This window comes from Saccopteryx bilineata, chromosome 3 (assembly GCF_036850765.1).
Source record: "Saccopteryx bilineata isolate mSacBil1 chromosome 3, mSacBil1_pri_phased_curated, whole genome shotgun sequence".
NCBI classification, from domain to species: Eukaryota; Metazoa; Chordata; class Mammalia; order Chiroptera; family Emballonuridae; genus Saccopteryx; species Saccopteryx bilineata.
The window spans coordinates 104,907,376-104,930,168 of NC_089492.1; the positions used below are offsets into that span (position 1 = coordinate 104,907,376).

The window sequence follows — 22,793 nt, forward strand, 5'->3', positions numbered from 1 at the left end:
GGTCAGTAAAAAAGTAATGGGATTGATTTCTTTATCTGGTTTATGGAAATAATTTTTTCTATAATAAGCAAAAAAATAAAAATAAATAAATAAAAATCTGAAGAAACCAATATCACTGTCCCAAATGTTGAAACTACCAATGGAAACGGCAGAGGCAGCATGTTTGGTACAGATCAGAATAGGAGTCAGTCTGAAGCTGAATTATTTCTTCCCTTGCTTTTATATTTTTCTTTCTTTTTAAATAAACCCAACTAAAGTAAATATTTACATGATCTTTATACGAAGAATTATTTTGGCTGGTACCCTCCTGAAGAGGGTGAGATGGGACGAGTCAGTGAATATGGCTGCTGACTTCCTGCCTCCAGGCTCCTGGTGGAGTCCCTGGAAACACTGCTCTTCCCCCCCCCCCCCCCCCCCAAAGAGAAAGGAGTACTTTATGGCAACTCCAGCCCAGGGCAGTGACAGTAAAAGGCCCTCCAGAGAGCCACTTGGCCTGTGCTGCTGCTCCACTGCATGCTTTTGGACCCTCAGGAATGTAAGATTTAGCAAATGACTACACTGAGAGGTGCCCTGTCCCCTGTGGAGCCTCAGGCTCTCTCACCCTTTGTGTTGGTGCTTTCCCCAGCCTGAATGATTGCGCTGGTTGAGCCTTCATTATCCACAAGGGGAGGCGAGAAGGCGCTTTGGAGGGAGGAAAATAGGCCTTTCTCATGGCCTTTATTCGAGCAAGTTTTGAGTTTTCACAATAGTCATCTATAGAGTTTGACTTTCTGTCAGTTTGGAAGTTTGATCAAAAATCCCGGTGGTAACATAATTTCTGCTTTTGAAAAAAAATTCAACTGGATGTCAACTACCATGAAGTTGTTTTAAAACTGGAAAGAAACTCAGAGATGATCCTGGCCTAATCAGTGAGTGTCCAGTGTGAGTGGCAGAGCAGTGTCCAGTGTTCGATTGCACCCCACCCCAGGTCAGTGCTGGGTTCTATATAAGCTCATTGCCTCTGATGTCATTAGAATCATTTCAATAATTTATATTGTATTAGATTTGCATGAAGTGACCTATGTTCAAATTCGGATTCTTTCCAAGCCTAGGTTGTATACCCGAGAGAAATGATTACCCAAAAAAACTTATACACAAATGTTCATAGCAGTAGTATAATAGCCAAAAATTAGAAACACTCCAAAGGTCTATCAACCGATGAACAAAATATGGGATAGTCTCACAATGAAATATTTCAGCCACAGAAAGAATGAAGTACTGATTGATATGTGCTACAATATGGATGAACTTTGAAAACATTATACTAAGTGAAAGAAGCCAGACACAAAAGACCATATGTTGTAGAGTTTCTATTTCTATGAAATGTCCAGACTAGGCAAATTCAGAAAGATAAAGTAGATCAATGGTTTCCAGGGCTTGGGGGGAGGGAGAAAATGGGGAGTGACTTTTAATTAGGTACAGGGTTTATTTGGGGGGTGGGCATTGATAAAAATGTTCTGGAATTAGATAGTGGTTTTGGTTGCACAACTCTGTGAATGTACTAAATACCACTGAATTATCTTTTTTTTTTTTTAAGGGGGAATTTTATGTGTGTGAATTATTTTTTATGGACTAGCTTACTTATTTTACATAATGTCCTTAAGGTTCTTCTCTGTTGTTGCATATATCAGAATTTTCTTTTTAAGACTGAATAATAATAATAATAATAAAAAAGACTGAATAATATTACAATGTATATGTATATATATATGTATACACCACATTTTCTTTATCCATTCATTGGATGATGGACATTTAGGTTGTTTCCACCTCTTGGCTGTTGTGAATACTGCAATGAACATGCGATTGCAGATACGTCTTTCAGATACTATTTCAATCCATTTGGATAAATATCCAGAAGAGGGATTGCTGGATCACATGGCAGCAGGATTTGAAAAAAATTTTAGGAACCTCTCTACTGTTTCTCTTTTTACATTCTTACCAACAGTGCACAGGGTTTCTAGTTGTTCCACATCGTTGCCAACACTTTTTATTTTTATTGTTTGCTTTGTGGTTTTTTTTTTTTCTTTTCTTTTTTTCAGTAATGGCCATCCTAACAGATGTAAGGTAATATCTCATTGTGATTTTGATTTGCATTTTCCTGGTGATTAGTTATGTCAAATATCTTTTCATATACCTGTTGTTCATTTGTACATCTTATTTGGAGGAATGTCTATTCAGTGTGTTCAATAGAAGTAGTAAAAGAGGACATCCTTGCCTTGTTCTTGGTCTTAGAGGAAAAGCTTTCAGTTTTCAACAATGAATATCATATTAATTGTGGGCTTTACATATGTGACCTTTATTGTGTTGAGGTAACTGCCTTCTATTTCTAGTTTGTTGAGTGATTTCTTATCATGATAAGGTGTTGAATTTCATTAAATGCTTTTTCTGCATCTATTAAGATGATCATGTGATATTTATTCTTTGTTCTGTTAATGTGGTGTATCACATTGATTGATTTTTCATATGTTGGACTCTCCTTGCATCCCAGCGATACATCTGACTGGATAACCACATATGCTCCTTCTAATCTGCTGTTGAATTTGGTTTACTAGTATTTTGTTGAGTATTTTTGCATTCGTATTCAAAATAGTAGTTTTCTTTTCTGGTAGTATTTTTGGCTTTAGTATCAGAGTAATGCTTGCCTCATAAAATGAGTTTGGAAGTGTTCCCTCCTTCACAGTTTTTGAAAGTTTGAGAAGGATGGTGTTAATGATTCTTTGAATGTTTAGTAGACTTCTCCAGTGGAGCCATCTGGGTCTGGGCTTTTCTTTTTGGGAAGGTTTTGACTACCAATTCAGTCTTACTATTTATAGGTGTGGATCTGTTCAGATTTTCTATTTCTTTATGATTAGATTTTGTTAGCTGTTGTTTCTAGGAATTTATCCATTTCTTCTGGGTTAATCACTTTGTTGGCATATAATTGTTTGTGTAGTCTCTCTCTCTTTCTTTTTTTGTGTGACAGAGACAGGGAGACAGAGAGAGGGGCAGATAGGGACCAACAGATAGGAAGGGAGGGAGAGGAGAAGCATCAATTCTTCATTGTGGCACCTTAGTTGTTCATTGATTGCTTTCTCATATGTGCCTTGACCAGGGGACTACAGCAGAGTGAGTGACCCCTTGCTCAAGCCAGTGACCTTGGGCTCAAGTTAGTGAGCCTTGCTCAAACCAGATGAGCCTGCACTCAAGCTAGGGACCTCGGGGTTTCGAACTGGGTTTTCTGCATCCCAGTCTGACACTCTATCCACTGCGCCACTGCCTGGTCAGGCTCATGTAGTCTCTTATAATGATCTTTTAAAAGAATTTCTGTGATACCAGAATGCCTCCTCTTTATTTTTATTTTTAATTTTTATTTTATACAGGGACAGAGATAGAGTCAGAGAGAGGAATAGATAGGGACAGACAGACAGGAATGGAGAGAGATGAGAAGCATCAATCATCAGGTTTTTGTTTTGACACCTTAGTTGTTCATTGATTGCTTTCTCATTTGTGCCTTGACTGTGGGCCTTCAGAAGACTGAGTACCCCTTGCTCGAGTCAGCGACCTTGGGTCCAAGCTGGTAAGCTTTTTTTGCTCAAGCCAGATGAGCCCATGCTCAAGCTGGCGTCCTCAGGGTCTTGAACCTGGGTCCTCCTCATCCCAGTCCGACGCTCTATCCACTGCACCGCCTGGTCAGGACCTCCTCTTTTATTTCTGATTTTATTTGAGTATTTTTCCCCTCAGTCCAGAGAAAAGTTTGTCAATTTTGTTCATTTTTTTCCAAAAAAATTAACTTTTTTGGGATAATTTTTCTATTTTCAATTGCCTGTATTATTTATTTCTACTCTAATTTTTATTCTTTTCTTGCTAATTTAGGGCTTAAATTTTTGTTGTTTTTGTTTTTCTTTTAGTTCTTTGAGTTGTAAAATTAGGTTGTTTATTTGAGACCATTTTTTTAAAAATGTAGGCAATTTACCACTAAACAGTCCCCTCTTAGTGCTACTTTTACAGCATCCCATACCTTTTGATATGTTGTGCTTTAATTTTTGTCTCAAGATATTTTCTAATTTTGTTTTTGATTTCTTCTTTGACCCATTGTGTATTGTTTAATTTCTGTGTATTTGTGAATTTCCAGTTTTCCTTCTAATGATTTTTTTCTGTTGTGGTGGAAAAGATACCTGATGGAAAAGATATCTGGTATGATTTTAATCTTAAATTTGTTAAGACTTGTTTTGTGGCTTAACTTGTGATCTGTTCTAGAGAATGTTCTGTGTGTGTGCTTGAGAATGTGTGTTTTACTGCTGTAATGTGGAATGTTCTTTATATGTCTGGTATGTCCATTTGATCTATAGTGTTGTTCAAGTCCTCTGTTTCCTTATTGATCTTCTGTCTGGATGTCATATCCATTATTGAAAGTGGGGTATTGAAATCTTCTACTATTATTGTGTTCCTATCTATTTCTCCATTTAGTTTTCTAATATGTGCTTTATATATTTGGGTACTCTGGTGTTGAGTTTATATATACTTGGAATCATTATATCTTTCTGGTGAGTTATATAACATCCTTCTTTGTCTCTTGTAATAGTTTTTGACTTAAAGTTATTTTATCTGATATTAGTATAGCTACCCCTGTTCTCTTTTGATTTCTATTTGTATAGATTATCTTTTTCTATCCTTTCACTTTTAGCCTATATATGTCCTTAAATCTAAAATTTTGTCATAGCAGATTGTTTGATCTTGTATTTTTAAATCCATTCAGCCATTAAAAGTGTTTCAGTTTTAAGCATTTCTTTGAAATTAGTTAACTTGTAAATCTGGATGCTTTTAAATCCAAATTTTCTCAGAACTTAGACCTTTAGTAACTTGAATTTTTCCCCTCATTTTATAGTCATATTTTCTTTTTCTTCTTTAACAGAGACAACATATCTGACTCATTGACAAGATCACAGTCTGATTTCAAAGATGTGTTCTACGAACCCAGGCAACTGGGTCACATTTGATGAAGACCCTGCATTCCAGTCTTCTCAAAAGTCAAAGAATTTCCCTCTAGAGAATCAAGGCATCTGTAGGCCAAATGGACTGAAGCTGAATCTTTCTGGTTCTAAGGAATTTCCCAGTGGCTCTTCCTCCACTAGTAGTACCCCTCTTCCTTCTCCCATCATAGACTTTTACTTCAGTCCAGGACCTCCAAGTAACTCTCCTCTTTCTACACCTACCAAAGACTTCCCCGGAATTCCTGGCATCCCCAAAGCAGGGACTCATGTGCTTTATCCTATTCCAGAATTATCTTCAAACAGTCCATTCACAACATCTGGAGCAGATTCTTCCTTATTGCCAGCTAAACCCACCTGTTTATCCCATGTGTTCTTACCCAACAATCACTCATGTGCACATCCAGCTCCCAAAATGGGTCTTCCAGATGAAGTTAGTCCTCCACAGGCTGAAGGCCTAGAGTCACAAAGTGATGCCCTCCAGTTTCAATATTTTCGGGAGGACTGTTCCTTCTCAAGTCCATTTTGGAAAGAAGAAGGCAGTGCTTCCCAGTTCACCTTTGACTCTCCAGGAAGCAGAAAGGGGTTCCCATCAAGAGACAAAGAAATCCCAATTGATCAGAAGAGCTTAAATCAGTGTTCACTCAACTACATCTGTAAGAAGCTTGAACATCTCCAATCAGCTGAGAACCAGGACTCACTTGGAAGTTTGTCCATGCAGTGTCTGCATGCTGAAGACATGGCTTCTTCCTTTGTTCCCCACGTGCTCTTCCGGAGTCAGCCCAAAACTGGGTGGTCTTTCATGCTGAGAATTCCCGAGAAGAAGAACATGATGTCGTCCCGTCAATGGGGGCCAGTTTTTTTAAAAGTTTTACCTGGAGGAATTTTGCAAATGTATTATGAGAAGGGGTTAGAGAAACCATTCAAAGAGTTACAGCTTGATCCACAATGCAGGCTTTCTGAACCCAAACTTGAGAACTTTAGTGTGGCAGGGAAAATCCATACTGTGAAGATTGAACATGTGTCTTACACAGAAAGAAGAAAATACCATTCTAAGACAGAAGTAGTTCATGAACCAGACATAGAACAGATGCTGAAGTTGGGGTCCACAGAGTACCATGACTTCCTCGACTTCCTGACGACAGTGGAGGAGGAGCTAACGAGGCTGCCATCTGTTTCCAAACCAAAGAAGAATTATGAGGAACAAGAAATTTCCCTTGAGATGGTGGACAACTTTTGGGGTAAAATCACTAAAGAAGAAGGAAAATTGGTTGAAAGTGCTGTGTTAACTCAAATCTATTGCCTGTGCTTTGTGAATGGGAACACGGAATGCTTTTTAACATTGAATGATATTGAGCTGCAGAAGCGAAATGAACACTATTTTGAAACAGACCCAGAAAAGAAGGGGATTGATATTCTTGAGTATCATTTTCATAAGTGTGTGAGAGCCCAAGAATTTGAGCAATCAAGAATCATTAAGTTTGTACCTCTCGATGCCTGCCGGTTTGAGTTGATGCGTTTCAAGACTTTGTATAATGGGGAAGACCTTCCCTTTTCCCTGAAGTCGGTAGTGGTTGTCCAGGGGGCATATGTGGAGCTTCAGGCCTTTGTCAACATGGCCCCATTGCTTCAGAGATCATCCCATGCCAGTTCCTTGAGGTCCTGTGACAACATAATGATACACTTTCCTGTCCCATCTCAGTGGATCAAGGCCCTCTGGACCATGAACCTCCAGAGGCAGAAGTCCCTGAAAGCCAAAATGAACCGCCCAGCCTGTCTGGGGAGTTTACAGGAACCTGAATCGGAACCTGTCATACAGGTTACTGTGGGGTCAGCAAAATATGAGAGTGCCTACCGGGCTGTGGTATGGAAGATAGATCGGCTTCCTGATAAACACTCAAGTAAATATCTAACACCCTGAGTGGATTTTCGTGTGAAATAGCTTCAGTGTTTTCACCGTCCTCCTAGGATTGAAACCAGGCTGAGACGGATGGTTACTGTAGTCAGCTGAGGACAGGCTTGCACATTGCAGGGTGGAAGGTGCAACACTTAGTTAAATACCTAGTTTATTTCATCCTCTTATGCTTGTTTCTACCAGATAATTTCAACTTAAAATTTTTATTTAATATCATAAATATCATCCTAGGCTAGGATGGTGGCACCAAGGGAATATTTGTAGTTGACTTCTTTTTTTTTTTTTTTTTTTTTTTTTTTTTTACAGAGACAGAGAGTCAGAGAGTGGGATAGATAGGGACAGACAGACAGGAACGGAGAGAGATGAGAAGCATCAATCATTAGTTTTTTGTTGTGACACCTTAGTTGTTCATTGATTGCTTTCTCATATGTGCCTTGACTGTGGGGCTACAGCAGAGTGAGTAACCCCTTGCTCAAGCCGGCGACCTTGGTTCCAAGCTGGTGAGCTTTGCTCAAACCAGATGAGCCCATGCTCAAGCTGGCGACCTCGGGGTCTCGAACCTGGGTCTTCTGCATCCCAGTCCAACGCTCTATCCACTGCGCCACCGCCTGGTCAGGCTGTAGTTGACTTCTTGACATTAGATTCCCTAATTAACCTTTGAAGATCTGTCATTCATGAGTATACCTGAACATTTTCCTATTCTTAGTATCTCTTCCTTAGGTTTTGTTCTGTGCTGTTTGAAATAAGTCTCCCTTTGTCTGGCCAGGCAGTGGCACAGTGGATAGAGTGTTGGCCTGGGACACAGAGAACCTAGGTTCAATACCCCGAGGTTACTGGCTTGACATGGGCTTATCTGGCTTGAGCACTGGCTCACCAGCTTGAATGTGGGGTCACTGGCTTGAGCGTGGGATCATAGACATGACCCTATGGTTGCTGGCTTGAGCCCAAGGTTGCTGGCTTGAGCCAAGGTCGCTTGCTTGAGCAAGGGGTCACTCGCTCTGTTGTAGTCTTCCCCTGACCCACCGTCAAGGCACAAGCAATCAGTGAATAACTAAGGTGCTGCAATGAAGAATTGATGCTTCTCATCTCTCTCCCTTCCTGTCTGCCTGTCCTTGTCTGTCCCTCTCTCTGTCTCTCTCACTAAAAAAAAGAAAAGAAGAGAAATGAGTCTCCCTTTTTCACTGGGGAGGTGAATAATTGGTGAGGAGATTCAGAGAGGTGCCCTCAAGACAGTGACGGCTTACCTGTGGGCCTGGAGGACAGGGAGAGGAGGCCAGGGTCTTTGGCTTGGGGAATAGGTGGGCAATGGCGGTGCCACGAGCTGAGATAGCCTAGGATCTTGTCATCAATCTTCCTTTTAAAATCGGTGTGTTTCCCAGCCCTGGCTACCTGTCAGAACTCATAGACTATTAAGAGCTTTAAAAACCATATTTAGGCCCCATATCAGCAATGACGCTGTGGTGATGGGATGCTCAGATATGGGCGATGGTAAAAAGGCTCTCCCAGGCAGCCAGGGTTGAGAATCATGTGACCTGGGACCTCTCCTGGTTCCCCAGGCAAGGATCATCCCTCCCTGTGCTGTCTTCCCCTGTGTCTCCTAGAGCTCTATTACCCTCAGACCTGTATTTACTAGCAGTTGAGCTTTCTAAGAACAATCGCAAGAGTGGGTATTCCCAGAGAGGCGGTGGGACTTGATCTTAGCCTTTGGGAATTCTTTCTGAAGACTTTCAGAGCACTAGGCCCACAGAGAACAACATTTTACAAGCAGTCCAGTGATTACTGAACACATCCTTTGGGATCAAAGCTGCTTTGTTCAGATCAGGTCTGTGTGCAAAGAGGAGGCCCAGAGAAAAGGCCGGTGGATTGTGTCAGGTGGAGTCTGGGGGGGCAGGGCATGGTTGTGAGGTGGGCCAGGTCCTGTGGTCCTGTCTTGTAGTTTCATTGTAGGGCAGCTTGCCACTGGAGGAGTGGCACAGAAATATACTGCTCACAAAAATTAGGGAGTATTTCAAAATGAATATGAAGTAATAAAATATCCCCTAATTCTTGTGAGCAGTGTAGTAAGATTGGGATGGAGAGGAAATAAATCTCTGTCCTAAGGCAGTGCTTCTCAAACTTTTATGTGCACATGAATAGGCTTGTTAAAATGTAGATTGTGATAACTGTTCTCAGGGGATACCAATGCTGCTGGCCCATGGACCACACAGAGAATAACAGGGTCTTAGAATACATCTCTATTTTTTACATGATTCTTAAATCATTTGGGTGTTTAGAGAACAGCAGAGTTTTAAAAATTCTTTAAAACATTACCTTTTCCAAGCTAGTTTCTGAAAGGCCAATACTGTTAGAAAAAATATTTAAAGATGGAAAATGAAAGAGAACATAAGAATTAGTCTACTTGGTGCTAATTAGAAAAAAAAGTTTATGCTTTCCTCCTGTGTCGTTTTGAGTTCAGGATGGACTTCTTTTTCACTTACATGTGATTTCAAGGGACTTGGGAAGGGCTGCTGCCCCCTTACATGTGTCTTCTATTAGGGTGTCACTGCTTTGTATTTCTTTAACAGTGGGCAGGTCTTTCATTTTACAACAAAGGCGGCCCTTGGGCAGGTAGCTAGAACAGTCCATTCAGACTAAGGTGTGACTGACAGCAAAGGAACACAGGGGCCTTTCCTGAGGACAGGCTTTGGTGAGGGTGGAGAGTGAGGAATTGGGGGTTGGGAAAGAGATGGGTGGGAAGTGAAAGGAAGAAGAGGAGAAGAACTAATGAGAATGTGGTTAGCCAAAGGAATTACAGATGGTGGCATGGAATTAGAAAGAGAAGTGGAAGGGGGGGGCAGTGAACAAATATCTATCTCTACCTTCCCAGTTTTACCAATTTTTATATGTTTTGCCTTTACGTTTTCTCTTTGCTCTCTGTCATCAGCATATTGATTGCTTTCTTCTCCACTTGTATTATTCTCCTTCCATTCATACCCTCCAGCGCTCAACAGGTCCATTTCAGATGTGAAATATTTTGGTTCTAGAAGGATCGGATAGCTACTAGACCTAAGTAGATGTAATTTGCATTCCCTCTCCTGAGAAAGTTTTGGTGAGAGAGTAACAATTATCAAAGTCCGAGAGGGCCCCCTGCTGGACAGTACTGAGATTAAATAACATGGTTTTCCTTTTTTCATTTATTTGTAAATTTGCCAAATATCCATTGAGCCTCAATCGTGCTAAACATTGTTCTAGGGACAGACATGATCACTCTGCTCATGGAAATTAAAGTCTAAAGGGGGAATATGTTATTAGACATTGTAGAGTACTTAGAATTTTTAAAAGCCACGAAAAATTTGCCAGAAAACTTAAAGAAATAACACTCTCCTTTAAAAGCAAATAGAAATTTTTTGTGTCTAACATTTTTTGGAGTACTAGGTTTTCAACTTGGGTAACTTTGATTGTAAGAGTTTCCAGAAGACTATTTTCCTTTAAAATATGAATATTAAATTGTATCATCTCCAATATAGTTTTCAGCTCTAAAAATGTAGAATCCACAATCACTTCATTAACAAAATATATTAATGAAATAATAATACTGGATTTATAATCAAATAATACCTTGCAAAGTAATTATATATGCCTTCCACTTCCACTGATACCACTGTGGCATTTCACGCGCTAGTACTCTGGGTCCCCTGACTGCTTTGTCTGATCCTCACAGCAGTCCTGTAAGGTTTATGTTATTGTTATCACCATCACACCCATTTTCAGGGAAACTGAGGCTCAGAGATCAAGTAACTCACCTAGGATTACACAGCTTTTAAGCAGCAGAGCTGGGCCTGGACCCTGGGCAATATGGGTACAGTGTTTGTGTTCTTAACCACTGTGTGTCCTAAAGGAAGTATGAGTGCCTAAATTAAATTTAAATGAACTTACTGTGTCCTCACTGCAGGCAGAAGACTAGAAACGGTAATGGACTGTGGAATCCCCCCCCTGGGTGTGTGTGTGTGAATAAAGTTATCACTTGCCTGCAGTGATCTGGGTATTTGAGCACACATCAGAGGCCACTATTGTCCTACCCTCCTGTAAGTGGTGGCGATGGTTAATGAGCCTCTGTTGGTTAATTGATTGATGACTTCTTAAGGCCTTTTACAGCCTTAGCATTCTATTAGTTTCTCTGCAAGAAACAGATTGTAAGGAATGAAAGGCAATTTATCTTTTAAGAATTAAATGAAATCTTTTAAACTCTTGTTTTTGTGCCTGAAGCTATATTCTGATGGAAATGTTCTTTCTGAAGCTATGTCGGTGCTACAGTAATTTAATCTGGCTTTGAAATTACTGTCACCTCATACATTCTGGAAGTGAAGATAGCTGCATTGGGTATGTACATGCTATGGACAGTCATGCAGCAGAATCATGGCACATTTAAATAGTTACTTCTGTGACTACAATGAAAATATTTTTTATTCCATTATAACACACACACACACACACACGTTACACATGACCATATTTAAAGTTTTTGCATTTATCTGATATCCCCAAGTCTGGCACAGAGCCTGGCCTGGCATAGAGTAGATACTCAATAAATGACACATTGAATTAAGTGAAAACAAATATTAGATGGAAACATTGAGAGCCAATATGTCCATCTCTGCACTGTACATCTGTTTCCATCAAAGCTTTAAGAAGGGTGAGTGGAAAGTAATGTACTCAAATATAATCTGTTCTACTGAGAGAGAAATTATTGGCCTAGAATATTTTCTTAAATATAATAAAATTTCTTTTTTTAAAATTAATTAATTTATTTATTTTGTGACAGAGAGAGTCAGAGAGAGGGACAGACAAGAAGGGAGAGAGATGAGAAGCATCAATTCTTCGTTGCAGCACCTTAGTTGTTCATTGATTGCTTTCCCATATGTGCCTTGACTGGAGGTCACAGCAGACTGAGTGACCCTTTGCTCAAGCCAGCAGTCTTGGGCTCAAGTTGGTGAGCCTTGCTCAAACCAGATGAGCCTGCGCTCAAGCTGGCAACCTCGGGGTTTCGAACCTGGGTCCTCCGCGTCCCAGTCCGACGCTCTATCCACTGCACCACTGCCCAGTCAGGCAATAAAATTTCATTAAATGTAACTTTAAAAAAAATCAGAATTCTTAATAATGTGACCTAATTTAAGCTGAAGTTTACCTTTGCATTAATTATCAGTGAAAGAATGGTAAGAAAAAGAAAAAGTTAAGAATTATTATAAGAGCTTATTTAGTCTATTTAAGAGAGTTTTTTTTTTACAGATTCTATATACCTTGTAGCCAAATAATGATACATAATTTAAATATTATTTTTTCGTTAAAGAAACTTAGCACACTTCTAATTGAAAACATTTTTAAGAGTTAACATATGTATGTATATATATATATATAGTAATAAAGTTGTATATATTTTAAAGCTAGTACTTAAAAATTGCAGATTTCTCCTAGTTAGTGCAGAATTGTGAATTTTGCTGGTATTTTGTTCCAATAGAAACCACACTGCCGTAGTGCTAATGGAATTGCTTATTAAAGAGAGGGAGGAGTGCTCCTTAAGTTCTAGAGGCATGTTTAGCGACCACTGAAATACTTTGACGGATAATTTGGTTTTTTTCTTCAAGGTCCTGATCACCCCCATTGTTTGTCATATAAACTAGAACTTGGATCAGACCAAGAAATTCCCTCTGACTGGTATCCATTTGCTACTGTTCAGTTTGGGATGCTTGACACCTGTGCCTCAGGGACGGAGGTCAGGTCTCTGGGGGTGGAGAGCGACGTCCAGCCACAGAAACATGTCCATCAGCGAGCCTGCTACCACATCCAGGTACGTCCCCACTCCTTTGGTTCACGTTGGGGCTTCTAGAGCTGTGACCTGATTTGGCTGTGAATACACTGCTCACAAAAATTAGGGGACCAGAGAACATGCAGATACTCCAGTTCTTTCAGCCTCTTGTATAGTGCATTTTCACCAATGAAATAAAAGTTGGTTTTGCATTTCATTTGCATAATCCAACAACTTTCTTTGACTTGTCCTTTGCTTTTCTAATGTTCTTGTTTAATAAAAAAAATTAATCAAATGCTTCCTTTTTTAATCACTTCATATTCATTTTGAAATATCCCCTAATTTTTGTGAGCAGTATATTTGCTTTGCCCTCGTACGTGAGCATGTATGTTTGAGTGTGTGTGTGTCTCTGACCTAGAAAAGAGCTCGGCCGTGGAAACTTAATGGTCAGCAGTGAACCTAGTTTGTCCCCCCAGTTCTAGAGAATGTTAGAAACCTGCCTGACCTGTGGTGTCGTTGTGGATAAAGCGTCGACCTGGAAATGCTGAGGTCGCTGGTTCGAAACCCTGGGCTTGCCTGGTCAAGGCACATATGGGAGTTGATGCTTCCAGCTCCTCCCCCCTGTCTCTCTCTCCTCTCTCTCTCTCTTTCTCTCTCTGTCTCTCTCTCTCCCTCTCTCTCCTCTAAAATGAATAAATAAAATAAAAATTAAAAAAAGAGAAATACACCGTTTAAAAAAAAGAAACCTGAGCACACAGTGTCACATACTTAATCAGCTCTCAATGAAAAACAGGGCATTAAAAATGAACGCACATTTCAGAAGTATATTTATGGTAAAAATTATGTTAGAATAGCATTTTCGAGTATGTGTTCTGTGGAACATGTGTCCAAAAAAATAAATAAATTTGGGAATGCTGTACACTAAATTAATGTTAAATGAAGGCTCTGAGAAGTCCTGCAATAAAGTTTGTTAACCTTAACCCAGTTTTCCTCTAACTTATTGATGATGGAATCTGGTCCGTTTGGGCATTTGTGTGTAAAACATGTATCAATACTGAAGTAGCATTCTGTGAATCACCCCAGGGGAAGTGCTGAGTTGCTCTATTGCAACAGTTTGGAATGTTCACCATCAGTGTTTCTGCATTCTTAGGCCAGATGAATTAAAGGGTAACATACATTTGTACCTGTTAATAAACTGGCTTTCCTTCTCATCTTCAAAGTTAGTAGATACAGAGATAACCTCTTTATATTTTCTATAGTATTTTGTAAATGGCAATATATTATTGGTTTTATTCACAAATACATCATTTCATCAGAAAATATTTCTCAAGTCAAAAAACTTAAACAGCAAATAATAAGCAGGTGATTCCATTTAGAACTTATATTTGTTTTGTCTTGGACACAAATTGCATTTTATACTTTCTAATATTTTAAAATCTATGTTGTTTGAATCTCAGCTATGATTAACGCCATTCTGATTTTCCACTCATCTATTTCTATCAAAAATAGTGTGATTATATAAGACTTAATAAACACCAACTGGTGGCTCCATAATATAGTAATATGTCAGGATTTTTCTTTATTTTGGACCCTCTGTTTAGAAGTAAGTATACATGCTTGGGTCCAGTGATGTTTTTTCTAGTGAGAAATTAATGATGGGAGGCTGCTGTCCTGTGTGGCCCCTTGGGGACCTAAGCACTTATTCCCCCAGCAGCTGGGAATTGCCCTGGCTGAGAAAAGCTCAGGTCCTGCCCGCTTCCTGGGGCAGCTTTTGTCCAGTGACTGGTGGATTCAGGGATGTGAAGACCCTTTTGCCTCAGCTTGGGTAACTGCAGGGCCGTCCTAGCTTCAGCTGTCCCCGGGGTCAGCGGAAGCCTTTATTGTGACTGAATTGCAGCCCAACTTCCCCCTCTTCCTGTTCTGCTTTCTCCCCTCTGCTCCCCTTTCCAACAGGTGTCAACCCCATAATGCTCCCCATAATATTTCTGCCCACCAATCTCTGTCCAGAGTTCACGTCTTGGGGAACCTGACCTGTAACACTAGGTATAGACGCGTTATATGGGACTGAAATGTGGGCCCAGCACACACACAGACTTCATTTATACTTAGTTTCCAGTTCAGGGATGTGCCAGTTTCACAGGGTTTTAGCAGACAGCTCAAAATTATGTAACAAAAATTTCTAGCTTTAATAGCATTTACTAATTGATTGGCACTCAGTGGCAGACAGTTCCAAAGTGTTATCTTCCATTTAGTAAGTGTTTCTTGAGCAATTTCAAAGTGCCAGGTGCTTCCCTCGATGCCTGGGACACAAGAGTGAGTAAGAGATAGGTCCCTGTCCTCAGGCAGCTTACCTTCTAGTGAGGGAACAAAAATAATTAGTAAGTACATAAAATAATTTCAAATAGTGACAGAGTCCAAGAAGAGAATAAAATGGGGTGGTAGGACAGAGAGTGATGGGGGCTTCCTTACCGAGAACAGTCTGGGGTGGGGCCTCCATTGGGAGGTAACATTTGAGGTGAGATGGAAAAATAAGGGGCCAGCAGATGGTTTGGCCCAGCTGGTCTATCAGTTTGTAAACTAGCTTGTTTTAGTTCATTAGAGAGATGCTTTGGGGGATGTTATAAACCTCAGGTGGGCCAAAGCCTGGATCTCTGATATGAGGGTATAATTGATCACATACCTAGCCAGATCTCCGTCTTACCAATATATGTATTCTACATACATTTTATAAAAACTGACTTAGAAGAGAGGAGAGTTTTAGTTTTTAAAAAAATTTGATCTTAGAGGAAGGGAGTTGGGGCGGGGCTCTTTTGACCAAAAGGAGAGGAGAGTGCCTCATTATCGAACTAGTGTGAGAGTGTGGCAGGGCTGCGTCCGTGTCTGTGTCTGTGGCTACAGCCCTTACCTCATGTATGAAATGGGACTGAACAGGTGCTAGTGCTGTGCTGCACTTGTTAATGGTGCCTATGTTTTGCTTTTGCATAACAGGTTGAAATAGAAAAGAAGTGGATTAAAATCGATGGAGAAGACCCAGACAGAGCTGGTGACTGCGTAACTCAGTAGGAGTAGCAAGAGTTAATGATGACCACCCGCTTTTCACATATGTAACTTACAGAAACCACACACAGTTCTGCTCCTGTATAGTGGAAATGACCTCTGAATAGAGGGCTGAGGACAGGTCCGGTGGCTGTGTTTAGAGAAATTTAGACCTGAAACCGAACAGTTTATGTTCTATGCTTTTGATATGTTTGTGCCCCAGGGGTTTGATCTGAAATGTGTCTTGTACTTTGCGTGAATGTTTCTGCTTCCTATTGAAACTGAAAGGCGCTGTTATTCAATATGTGACCCAACAGCCCACTTGGTTAACGGGTTTTTGATTTTTGATTACTCAGTGGCTGATTGTTTTGTGTTCTGGTTACCCAGGTGTCATATTTATTATCCTCCAGTCCCCATTTCTTCTTGCTGTGTTAGCACCTGTACTGGAGGGTGAGACACAATGGAAACACAAACCAGAATACTAACTTTTCCTTCTTGCTCACCTCTGCAGCAGGGCTAGGCATGGAATGATGCTGAAACCGCAGGCTAAATGGAGATGTGGAAGTAGCTGTGACTTTGAATTATTTATCTTTCTGTCCTCTTACCCCATTGCGAGTAATCAGCGGCTGTATTTGGTACCTGTCTTTCCCCCACAGCATTATAGTTTTCAAAATATATTTGTATTCTGGTGTGTGTCATAAAGAAGCTATTTCTGTTGATACAAGTCACTAAAACCTATTGCTTTTTGCTTGGAGAGATTTCTTTTAAAATGAAATCCCAGTATTGGACACTAATTGAAATATTTATGTACATTAAAGATGAACTTTTAAAGTTCCTGAATATTCTTTCCCAAAAGTTCAAACTCTAAGAATGTATTTTGATAAAGTATTGTTTGTGATTAACACAAATCTCTCTTGAATAGAAGTCAAACTCATATGGTGATTATTTTATGCTAGTTCTACTAAATTTAGAGTCTTTTTCTTTAAAAGATGACCAGAATGAAAGACACTAGATTATTTTCCCTAGATTTTTAAGAGTTGACATTTCTGTTCTTCAGTCAGCTAAATGTTTGGTTTCTAATGAAAAGCCAGTGGCATTAGCAGTCATAATTCTGTTTATAATTTCCTTTCAATATTTACAGAGAAAGGTCAGATTTTAAAATTTATGACACCCTATATTCTAGGTATGTTTTAGTCTGAAAAAACAAACTCCTCCCTTTGATATTAATACATTTTCAATTTATGTTGAATCTAAAATATGATTGGGAGGTATTTTTCTCTATTTACTAGATTTGTTTTGAGTCAAAAACGGATACAGTAATATTCTTCCAAACTACATTTCTTTGTCGGCCAGAGTTTATGTCTTATATTTTATTTAATATTGTGTTACATTCATTGTCATCTGTTCCAAAACCAGATTAAAACCAACATGGGCGATGGTTTGCATCAATCAGCAGATTTTATTGCTTTTCATTATTTTGCTGTAACAGCAAGGAATGCAAAAGTTGACTGTTAAAATGAACTGTTATTGCTCTCTTTTTTTTTCACTCCACTGATGCATCGCTCATAATATCATATGCTTGAGACACACTGTTGATGAACGGAGGGCAGATCTGCGTGTGTGACACTAAAAACAGAACTTCCACCATCTTTCCCTGTTGTCTGGTGCGGCGCGTTCCGGATTGACTGACTTTGGTCTGCTCAGCGCGAGTGTGGAGGTGGCGGGAGGAGACGCTGCTCCACATCCCGGGAAGTCAGCCGGGTTAATGGCTGCCATGCCTTCCAAATCCGTTTCATGACATCCTGCCCACAGAGAACTCAGAGTCCGATTCAGCTGAACTTAATGAATATTTACACCTCAAAATAATTTCAGCAAAGGGTTCAATTATTAATTGCCCCTCATGCTTCACAGGTTGCCCAATATCTGTGGCTACCTCACTGTGGGGTCACTTGTTTGCCAACCATCCAGCCTCAGTAACAAACCGCTGACTATAAAGCCCAAATCGAGTTTCTGCTGCCATGCGAAGGTTGATAGCATTAACAGCGGGGTGCTATGGCATAATTGTTAATTTGCACATCTATTAGGATCTTAAATATTCATTACTTACTGTTAAATTAACATTCTGTGGAAGGAGGAGAGGCTTCCTAATGCAATTCTTCTGACCTCAGAAATGGCAGAAGGTCAAATGTGACCCATGGTGCTGTAAGTGAAAAATCAGGTAGAGTCCACTTAGACTTACAAATTAAGAAGTAGAATCTCCTTTGCTGGAAAGTAAATGATGATCTTAAAAGGTAACAACTACAATAACAAAAACCCAGGGAAGAGAGTGAAGGAGAAACTAGTCCTTTGTAACATTTTCACACAGGTAATTGAGATCAACCCTTCGTGAGTTTGACCCATTAGGGGTCAGTTGTTTGATTGACACATGTCGGGCTTCCAAGTACTTGACCAATTTCTGACTAGTTGTCCTGCTGTAATTGTTCAGGTCTGGTTGTCTTACCAGTCAAAGGATCATATTAACTCTGTAAATGAATTCATGGCTTGATGGGTACTTAATCAATTGTACAGATCAGAATTTTAGGACATTTTCTTTTTCTGTGGGAATAGAAATAGTTTATTCATTTTAAAAGGTATGATCAAAGATACTTTACAGCACATAAAGGCTGGATTTTTAAATATTTTATTTTATCTGATTTATATATTAGACAGTCTAGGGTTTAGTTCCCTTCATTCTGAAGCTGTGCTTATGATACAGCCCTTTTCTTACAAATTCAGTTAGAAAACCTTCCTTGATGATTAAGTATTGTATCTTACTTATAATATTACTTTATGACATAGCAACACAAATATAAAACAGAGCCTTAATAATCATGTAACAAAGTATTTGATATATTGCATATTGGTTTTTCAAAATTAAAGATGTATTTCAAATGATTCTTGCTGTGCAGTGGACTTATATCTTCTTTTGCAAGGTCTGGGGCTATTTTTTTAAAGGTGTGAAATCAATTTCAATAACCTTAAACAATTGATTCTCTGTCTGGTGAATGTATACTGCTTTACTATTGAGGAGTCAGTGAACATGGCATCTTGGCAAATCCCGGAAAAATAACATCACCGAACTATAATTTGTGATGTTAAGGGATGACTTTTAAAAGAGGATATAATCATTGCTTTCTTAAAGAAGTGAGTATGTGCCTAAGGTTTTACTTAACTCATTAACTAATGAGGGAACTGATAAGATGTTGTAAATGGTTCCAAGGAGAATTAAAAGAACAGAGAGACATCTAGGAAATAAAGAATTCTGAAATGCATTTACAAATAGACACAAAATGGTTCTACCCACAGGGCAGTAATCAATTTGATTAATTAATTTGTAAACTGCCCCACAATTAATTTACATTTGTATTGACTCATATTATCTGTATTAGCAGTTTTCTAAAACTTCCAGAGTTGTAGCCCTGGCTGGTTAGCTCAGTTAGAATGACTTTTCGAAACATCAAGGTTGCAGGTTTGATCCTAGTCAGTGCACATATGGGAAGCAACCAGTAAGTCCATAATTAAGTGGAACAACAAATTTGTCCCTCTTTCTCCCGTCCCCTCTGTTTCTCTGAAATCCATCAATAAAAAAATAAAATAAAATTTACAGAGTTGTAAAATAATGCAAAGACAATGAAAGGCGTTGTTAGCCTGGACAAATGAGCTAGCTAGGACAACTGCTGTTCAGTCTTGCACAATTTTTCCTGACAACAGGACAAACTTTGTCCATAGGAGACTTCTAAGGAATTTTCTAACTTTGGCAACTAGTATTCTAGATATGATTTACATTGAAAATAATTTTTTTAAAGTTAAAAAGCTTTTTATACAATTGTACAGAATATATTTCAGATAAGATGTCTGGTGAGGAGAGAGGCTATAGAAGATATGATGAAAAATGAGCTGTAATATAAACCAACCTAACAACCTTTCTGCCCACCCTCTTTGTGAAAAAGCTGCTGTGAGGGGAGAAGAATTACTTTTTCTACCCTTCTAATTTCTTCTAATCATATTGACACGAGACAGATTAACAGGAGGAAAGGACCAAGTTTATTATATATGAACATATGGGGTGGGGTTCATATATAATGGGGACCACGACAAATTGTGCAATGGAGTTTTGAGCTAAGGATAAAGAACAGGGGAGGTCCTGGTTTGGAACGCCAAAGGGGAGGAAGGCAATTCACATGACGGATAAAAGCAAATGTTTGGTAAACAAATGTTTGCTGGGCCATCTTGAACAGCACAGAGGACTTTGGTCAAACGGACCTGTGGGGTTCCTCCCTGTCTGTCACACTTAGTTCATATCAAACTAGTTATCCGTGACAACTCCCTTCCTGGAGCAGGTTTTCTATTTAAATTATTTTAGGCTGGGGGAGCATCAGAGGTTATTTCTGAGTCTTTTGTTTCTTAAAAGTAACCAGCTTAAAATACACTGCTCACAAAAATTAGGGGTCGGGGAACGTGCAGATACTCCAGTACTTTCAGCCTTTTGTACAGTGCATTTTCACCAATGAAATAAAAGTTGGTTTTGCATCTCATTTGCATAATTGAACAACTTTCTTTGACTTGTTTGCTTTTCTGATGTTCTTGTCTAATAAAAAAAATCAAATGCTTCCTTTTTTTATTGCTTCATATTAATTTTGAAATATCCCCTAATTTTTGTGAGCTGTATAATATCCCCCCAAAAGGCATGTTTTGGGTTGGCAAACTTTGCTTCCCTCACTGCCATGTGTTAAAATTCAACTTTTATCTAGCTATTAAAGTTAAATTTCAAAACTGCATCAGGAAATAGTACTTCATACAGGAGGCCAGATCTTTTTTCTTTTCTTTATTTCTTTTTTTTTTTGATAGAGACAGAGAGGGACAGATGGGGATAGACAGACAGTAAAGGAGAGAGATGAGAAGCATTACTTCTTTGTTGCGGCAGCTTAGTTGTTCATTGATTGCTTTCTCATGTGCTTGACCGGGTTGAGGGGGGGGGGCTACAGCAGGTCGAGTGACCTCTTGCTCAAGCCAGTGACCTTGGGCTTCAAGCCAGCAACCTTTGGGATCCAGCCAGCATTCATGGGGTGATGTCTATGATCCCATGCTCAAGCTGGATGAGTCTGTGCTCAAGCGGCGGCCTCAGGGTTTCGAACCTGGGTCCTCTGCATTCTAGTCCAACACTCTATGCACTGCACCACCGCCTGATGAGGTAATAGAGATCAGATCATTAAGCACTTTCTAAATCTACTATTGGATTAACAGGGCTGGGCTCTGATTCCTCAGGAACAACAAAGGATTAAGTGCCATAAATGGATCATATTTGTAACAAAATTCCTCAGACCTCATCCATCAGTTCTGTCCTGTTTTGTTTCATCTTCACCCTCTTTCTGTACACACAAAGTAATTCCACTAGATTTTGCTGTCTCTTCGGCCCCTCCCCACTCTCTGGAGCTACTTCAGTCCCAAGTTTATGCCCTTATTCAGGTCCTAAAGCACAGGGCTGAGTGTCTTGGATTGAACCTTATGAAATGACCAATATTTAACGGTTCTTTTGGTGGCAATTTCATGGAGCACAACTTAATTACCTGCATATTTTCCTAGGGTATATGAAACAAAACATTTTTCTTGTTTCAACTGTGTTTAAAAGTTCCTACTTTGAACTGGCATCTAAATATGAATTTTGACTGTAAATTTTAAAAGCAAAGCAGAATTGCTGGTCAGAAAGCAAATAGTTGAGTTACAAAAACATAAATAAAAGTTGCCGATAATATTATGCCTTTAAGGTCATGTTCCATCTATAAGAAAAAGGAAAACAGATTACACTAGTTGCTGTTTTTAAAAAACTTAGTGTGCCTGACCTGTGGTGGCGCAGTGGATAAAGTATCAACCTGGAATGCTGAGGTTGCTGGTTCAAAACCCTGGGCTTGCTGGTCAAGGCACATATGGGAGTTGATGCTTCCTGCTCCTCCCCCTTTTCGCTCTCCCTCTCTCTCACCTCTCTAAAATGAATGAATAAAGTCTTCAAAAAAAAAAAAAAAACTTGGTGTGATAACATTGGCTACTAACATTATAGAAATTTCAGGGATGTGACAATAACATCTGTATACTCTAGCTATTTTCAACTTTTTCATCTTATGGTACACACTAATTACTAATATGACACGACACACCAAAAATAGATATTTTGCCAATCTAACAACAAGAAAATAGGTATAATTTTGATTCATGCGTACCAGACAGCTATTGTGTGGGCTGTTGTCATTTTTTTTAACTTGACAATCTTGAAAGAGGTCAGTGCCCTTGAAAAGAGGTCAGTGCCCTTGACTAAATGGTCAGATACTACATGTTTTAAAAATTATTGCAGCACACTAGTTGAAAATTGCCTACTCTATTTTGTGCTCACCACTCAAGGCCTATGTTTTAAAAGATTGAAGTTCATTTCTCTGAGACTTCCTGGAGAAGAAATGCAAATTGTCATTAGACTTCCGGGAATGCAACTTCCCCCTCATCTTCCCCTTCTGTACCTGCTCCAGAACAGCCTTCTAAACATTGGGTAAGAGGATAACTTATTTAAAGGATATAATTATGTGTGTTGGCATTTTCCTGAAAGCCCATTTTGCACAACCCTGAATTGCTGTGAATTCCATGTAAAGCACTTTGCGGTATACTCTGGAAACAGAAGAGGGCGCTCACGTGCAAGCCGCTGCTGCTCAGCATTAGAAACTGCATTTGAATTTGCTGGTGTTTGTATTATGATTAATACAAGATCTTGGGGGCATTTTGTAAAGCATTTCAAAGCACTGTGAGTCCAGTGGACTATAATTAAAATTAATGCACTAGACAAACATTTTAAAGTATTCTTAATGCTTTGTCTAAAAATGCTGTTGACTATAATTTTACACATCCCGACGATTTAAATACCACTCTTAGCTCTAAACATTTCTAAGTAGTAGAAACAGAAAAATAATGCCTTTCTTAGCAGATTTCAAGCAAACTTTTTCTAATAAGAGTTAATAAACTTTAAATCTGC

General features: G+C 39.3%; 1 protein-coding gene across 4 annotated transcripts in view; it reads left to right on the plus strand.

Annotated features, from left to right (window-relative positions):
- STON1 (stonin 1) overlaps positions 1 to 18,621 on the plus strand; it is a 58,086-nt gene extending 39,465 nt beyond the window's left edge. For 3 of the 4 annotated variants that reach the window (XM_066267092.1, XM_066267091.1, XM_066267093.1), the window contains 3 exons: positions 4,934 to 6,910; positions 12,546 to 12,748; positions 15,695 to 18,621. In XM_066267092.1, coding sequence (XP_066123189.1) covers positions 4,981 to 6,910; positions 12,546 to 12,748; positions 15,695 to 15,769 — 2,208 coding nt within the window. In that variant the 5' untranslated portion in view covers positions 4,934 to 4,980 and the 3' untranslated portion in view covers positions 15,770 to 18,621. The remainder of the gene's footprint in view (positions 1 to 4,933; positions 6,911 to 12,545; positions 12,749 to 15,694) is intronic. The other variant, XR_010730287.1, reaches the window with a different exon arrangement.
- The last annotated feature ends 4,172 nt before the right edge of the window (positions 18,622 to 22,793 follow it).